A 5,433-nucleotide genomic window follows, 5' to 3' on the forward strand; every position below is an offset into this window, starting at 1 on the left:
TGTACCGTAGAATGTTGAAACTTGATTAAGTTGTAGGGAAGGAGGAAGTGATGTACCATAAGTCATTCATACAGGATCATTTGTAGAGCATTTTTATGTCAGCTATAACAGTCTATCAGGTGCTAGCAGAATACAAATCTCCTGATCAAAAGAAGAGAACTCTTTATCAAGAGGTTTTATTTTTGCAATAGCAGTTAAGGTTAAGTATATCTATTCTAGTCCCACAGTTTTCACTTGATGGTGAGAACCTTTTATAATTTAAGCTGAAATTTTTTGCTTCGTCCTTACCAGAACGTGGTTTGTGTGGGGCTCTTTACTCTGGTCTTGCTATATAGAGGAATGTGCTTTCAATGGAACTGTTTCACTTCCAGTTTCTCAATCTCACAAATTAAAATTGGAAAGTAATCTTTAAATATGTGTTTCTTTAAATATATGTTTCCTCACTGCACTCAAGGGGGGGCTGGGGGGAATCCACTTGAATTGTTTTCTTTTTTGCCATTCTTTGCAATCTGAAGGTTCACTGTTTCAGTGTCTTGGTGCTATTTTTGCTGTCCTTCTAATAGCTTGAGTTCACCAGAGTGCACCCAAATATTAAGGTTTAAGAGACAGTCCAACCACAGTATTTGTGTAGTTCCTTATAGTACTGCTTCATGCAAAATTTCTGCAAGCTATAGTTGTTGCTGTAACTAAGGATGTGAGCTAAAATACGGGGGTACTGGAGAATGGGGCCTGACCAACACAGAAGTGGACCTTTGAGGAGCCAGATTGTAGAATGGCGAATCTTGTGCTCTGATTCAGCTGGGAGAGCCAATAGTGAAATCCAGGCAACCACATAGTGTAAGGAAGACTCACACTTATTAGGCAGAACTACAAATGAGAAGCTGTGTGCCTTCAGCTTTTGATCAGGAAGAGTGTTTTTCAGACAGTCCCAAGACTGAAGGCTGTTAAACTAAGGTACAGTAGTTATTGGATCCAGCTCTTAGTGTCATGATTATAACCCCAAACTACCTTTTGCACAGGGATGTTGAACTGCTCTTAAGCACTGTTCATTGGGTTTGTTGGTGGTGCCACTCTCATGTGTATTGATTTTCACTGCTTCTGTAAGAGAGTAGAGAATTACTGTCTCCACAGTCCTTACCTGATGACTAAAAGCACTGGCATGGATGGGAGCATGAAAAACACTACTTTTAAAATTGAGTTTAATTAGCTTATGGAAGGGATTAGAGGAGAGAGGACTAGTATCTACGTCCCTGGTATTGCAGGCTTGATGTCCCTAATTCGGCTTAATGTAATCTGGTGTCTGACTGGATAACCTTGTTACATTGATACAGTGCTGCCAACCCTTAGAGCCTCCTTTTTTTTTTTTTCCCTCTCTTCATATGGAAACTGGCAGAGAAGGTGCAAGATAAGTGAAAAGCTAGAGTAATGACAGCATGGGACTGCAAGGCTTACTATGTTATGGGAGGAAGAAGACCAATGTATGCATTGTAATGCTAAAAATATTCCCTGTGACATGGGACAGCAACACTAACCACATGGTGTCTTTGGCTTGTTCCAGTAACACGCTCTTTTGGGGATGTCAGAATGCAGGATAAGGCTCCAATGTGGTGTCAGAGACACAGAATTGAAAAGTGCATAGACGTGATCTGCATGGCTCAGTGTGTGGAGCAGCTGCAGATTTGAAAGTCACACTACTAATGATAACAAACTGAGCAGGAATTGGAGGTGCAAAAGAAAAGGTAGGGTCAGGTTCTAGTGCCCAGGAATCATATCAGCTGGGATGGGAGCAGCACACTCTCTTTGGAGGGCTCGGACACCATCCTTCTGGGCTGTTTTGAGGGAGGCACTGCTTTAACATGCATATGGACAATTAAAAGACTATCCAGAAAAAAGCCAAAACAGTTGCTGAGGGTAAAAGGTACAGATGCTGTATAAGTGGAGAAATTAAATTCATGCTGCCTGACAGACCTGCATGCTACAAATAGTGTGCAAAGCAGAGGAAGAAACTATTTGGAGTGTGTTGTATTTGTATCATGTAGGAGGAAGACACAGAATACGGGGGGGAAGTTTCCTGACAAGATCTGTCAGACAGTGAGTATGTTCTCAGAGGAATTAGCTGTCATGCCATCACTTTGGCCTTGTTTTCCTGCTTTAGATTGCTGGTGTTGGACATGCCTGGTGCTGATCAGGAGTGAGTTTATCTTCCCTTCTTGCTTTTGTTCTAGGTCCAACACGAAAAATGCCCCTGACTGCCAGTGCCATGGACTTTTTTCAACTCTTTGTCCCTGACAACGTACTAAAGAATATGGTTGTCCAGACCAACATGTATGCCAAGAAGTACCAGGAGAGGTTTGGTAGTGATGAAGCCTGGATTGACGTCACCCTGACGGAAATGAAAGCCTTCTTAGGCTACATGATATCAACCAGCATCCACCACTGTGAGTCTGTTCTCAGCATCTGGAGCAGCGGCTTCTACAGCAACAAGAGCATTGCACTTATCATGACACAGTCACGGTTTGAGAAGATCCTGAAGTATTTCCACATTGTGGCCTTCCGCTCGAGCCAGACGACACATGGCCTCTACAAAATCCAGCCTTTTCTGGACTCTCTACAGAACGGCTTTGACTCTGCTTTTAGACCTTCACAAGCCCAGGTGAGAGTTAACCCGTTGGCAGGGAACATCTAACCTACATGCTGGAGGCCAAGTCATCTCTCTATGACAAGTGCAGAGCACAGTTGCCTGAAGAAAGAGGTGGGGCTTCACAGCGTGAAGCCATGGTGCAGTGCCTCCACAACACATGAAAGAAAGTAGCACTTTCCTATGCAAGTGCTCAGCAGTGTCTTGAGGTCTCTGCAGTGCAGGTACCTAGCATATTTCAATAGGAATGATGCTGTCTGAGCTGGGACTCAATGCTCTAAACAAGCCTGGAGGCTTCTCAGTGAGGTTGATACCACTAGGTTGTTCCATCCTGAGGATGGGAGGTTACAGGCTGCTCCCGTGAGGGAGAGTGGAAAGGGCAGAGCTGGTGCAGCTGGGCTGGAGTGAAAACCTGTAGCTGCTCCTACTACAGGCTGAGGGTTAGATGCAGGAGCTGAAATTGCTAGGAATGACCAGCCCTGGCCCTAGCAGTAGGCATTTGCCATATGGTCCAGCAGCACAGCTACCTCCCCCTGACTGGGCGAGGGGAAATAAGCAGGGGGACAGGTGCTTTTGTTCACTGCGGTTGTCAGCTGCCATCAGCAGCACTGCCTGTGCCTTGTGCCAGTCCTGGTTTTTAATGATGGGTGATGCTTCTATGGAAAAATTTATTGATGTGTGGATTGGCAACCAAAGTGCCATTGAACTGGAAATACTTCTAGACTACCAGGAATAAAAGTAAACAGGACTCTAATGAATTTTCATTTCCAGATACAACTAGGGGTAGAGCAGAATGCAATTCTGTAGGGAGACCGCTCCACAGACTGAGTAGATGGTGTAAGGAACTAAACAAACTTATGTAGTTGGTGGTTGTCTGACTACAGCTGTACAGTTGAACAATTTTAATTTTTTTTTAAAAGTGCAAAGAAATAATTTCTTAATATTTATCATACACTTTTTAAGCTTTGTTCTGCTATAAATGATCTCATTTTGGAGCTGTTGCTACTGGTCACATTCAGAAGGCTGGAAAGAAAAAGGAATAAGCTTGAAATATATTACTGCTTGAAATAACTTTTCAATCAACCCTGTGTCTTCAGAATACAAGATTTCACCTAGACATTTGGAAAGGGTGTTGTGTCCATTTTCCTCTTTTTCTTCTTCTTTCCCCTCTGAAACATCACATTTTTGCCTACTACACAAAGTTAATGAAGACATAGATGAATCACATCCATTGAAGTGTGCCTAAAATAAATTGGGAATGATTACCGTTTTTTCTATTTTATAGACAATAAAAATCATACCTGTATAATTTAGGACAACACAGCTGTTTAAAAAGCTGTTACAGTGGAGATGGGAGAAGGGAGGAGAGAGGAGTGTCCCACTGAGCCATGCTAGCAAGGTGCATTTCCATCAAGACAAAACAGGCAGTGAGACACATGGTATTGTTGGGACCGAGCTCTCATTAAGATATGAAATCTAATCCTTATGGCCACTGACTTCAATGGGCAGAAGATAAAGGCTTCAGAAATGTGATCACTGTGCCTAATGTAAAGCTTATAATGGTGTGCTGTGGGACATGCTGTGAGTACAAATCCATTAAAGGATAAAATTTGATTTGCATGTATAGCCCTTCTCCCTTCCCCCTCCCTAGCAAGGTTTGAGAACTGAACTGACAAAATCATAGCATCCTATTTGCAGTGGCAGAACATCTAAATCTCCACAAGCAGAATGTATACTTGTGCTGGGCTTGGTAAGGAGATGCTGCTTTAAAAAAAAAAAGAGGTAAGAAGTGACAGCCCAGTTCTTTTGCTTCCCCCTCCACTTCTCTGTTCCCTTGTCAGTGTTTACGTCAGTGATGTCTATACAGCATATTTCAGTGGTATTGAGCGAAACAAAAAGCACTAAAATACAGCTTCAAAAATAACTGTGAGAGAGAGAAAAAATATTTGATCTGTTGTTAAAAATACTCTAGTGTAGTGCCAGTAGCCTACTGGGGGATGTTCCAGACCTCCTCCCAAAAGAACTCTTGTGCCTTACGCCCTCCTGGGTGCCATCAGGCAGGGCTGCACACTACCTATCTCAAGAGACATGGACCCATCTGCTCAAAGCAACAGGAAAGACCTCTCTCTGGAAATAGCCTTGAGTGCAGATTAGCAGACTGCAGTAAACATCAGACTCAGAATGTCAGGTCCAGTGAGAAATAATAGAAATAATTAAAATTAATAGCCCAGTTGCACAGAAACAGAAGGAAAAGACAGGGGTAAAGACCCATTCAGATGTGCTTTTGGATATACTGCCTTTGAAATTGTTTTGGGGAGAGGAGCCCAAGTTTCTGTAATCAGTGATACCTAGAATCCCAAACTCAAAATGGATTTGTTGTTTAAGGTACACCTGTATCTTAAACATAAGACTTACAGTATCAGGATGGTTTGTGCCTGAGCCACAGTCTATGCTCAGGCCTTAGGCTATGTGCCATGAAGCAGAGGAATGACTTGGGCTCCTTGCTGCTGAATGCAGCAAGGCTGTCTGGGCTTGTAGGTAGACATTGCTGACTTTCTTCCTCTGGCAGTGTGGACTCACAGAACACAGGTTAGGGAGATGCCATGTTTAACTCACCCCTATGAACAGAGCAGGCAGTCTGTGTCAGGTAGGCAGTGCAACATCTGCCTTCACAGTTAATTCTACAGGTTTTATATTTTTATTTAGGAGAGATAGAAAAGATTATTTAAGTGGAATTTCTGTCTCAAAAAATATTTGTATGGTTTTTTTCCCCATGTGTAACACCCCCCAACACC

General features: G+C 42.8%; 1 protein-coding gene across 1 annotated transcript in view; it reads left to right on the forward strand.

Moving 5' to 3' along the window:
- Nucleotides 1–2,204: 2,204 nt before the first annotated feature.
- The window catches only part of PGBD5 (piggyBac transposable element derived 5), a 41,887-nt gene continuing 38,658 nt past the window's right edge, over nt 2,205–5,433 (forward strand). The window contains exon 1 of the mRNA XM_026844355.1: nt 2,205–2,653. Coding sequence (XP_026700156.1) covers nt 2,240–2,653 — 414 coding nt within the window. The 5' untranslated portion in view covers nt 2,205–2,239. The remainder of the gene's footprint in view (nt 2,654–5,433) is intronic.

The sequence above is a fragment of the Athene cunicularia genome (genome assembly GCF_003259725.1).
Source record: "Athene cunicularia isolate RWA chromosome 3 unlocalized genomic scaffold, athCun1 chr3_part1, whole genome shotgun sequence".
Classification (NCBI taxonomy): Eukaryota; Metazoa; Chordata; class Aves; order Strigiformes; family Strigidae; genus Athene; species Athene cunicularia.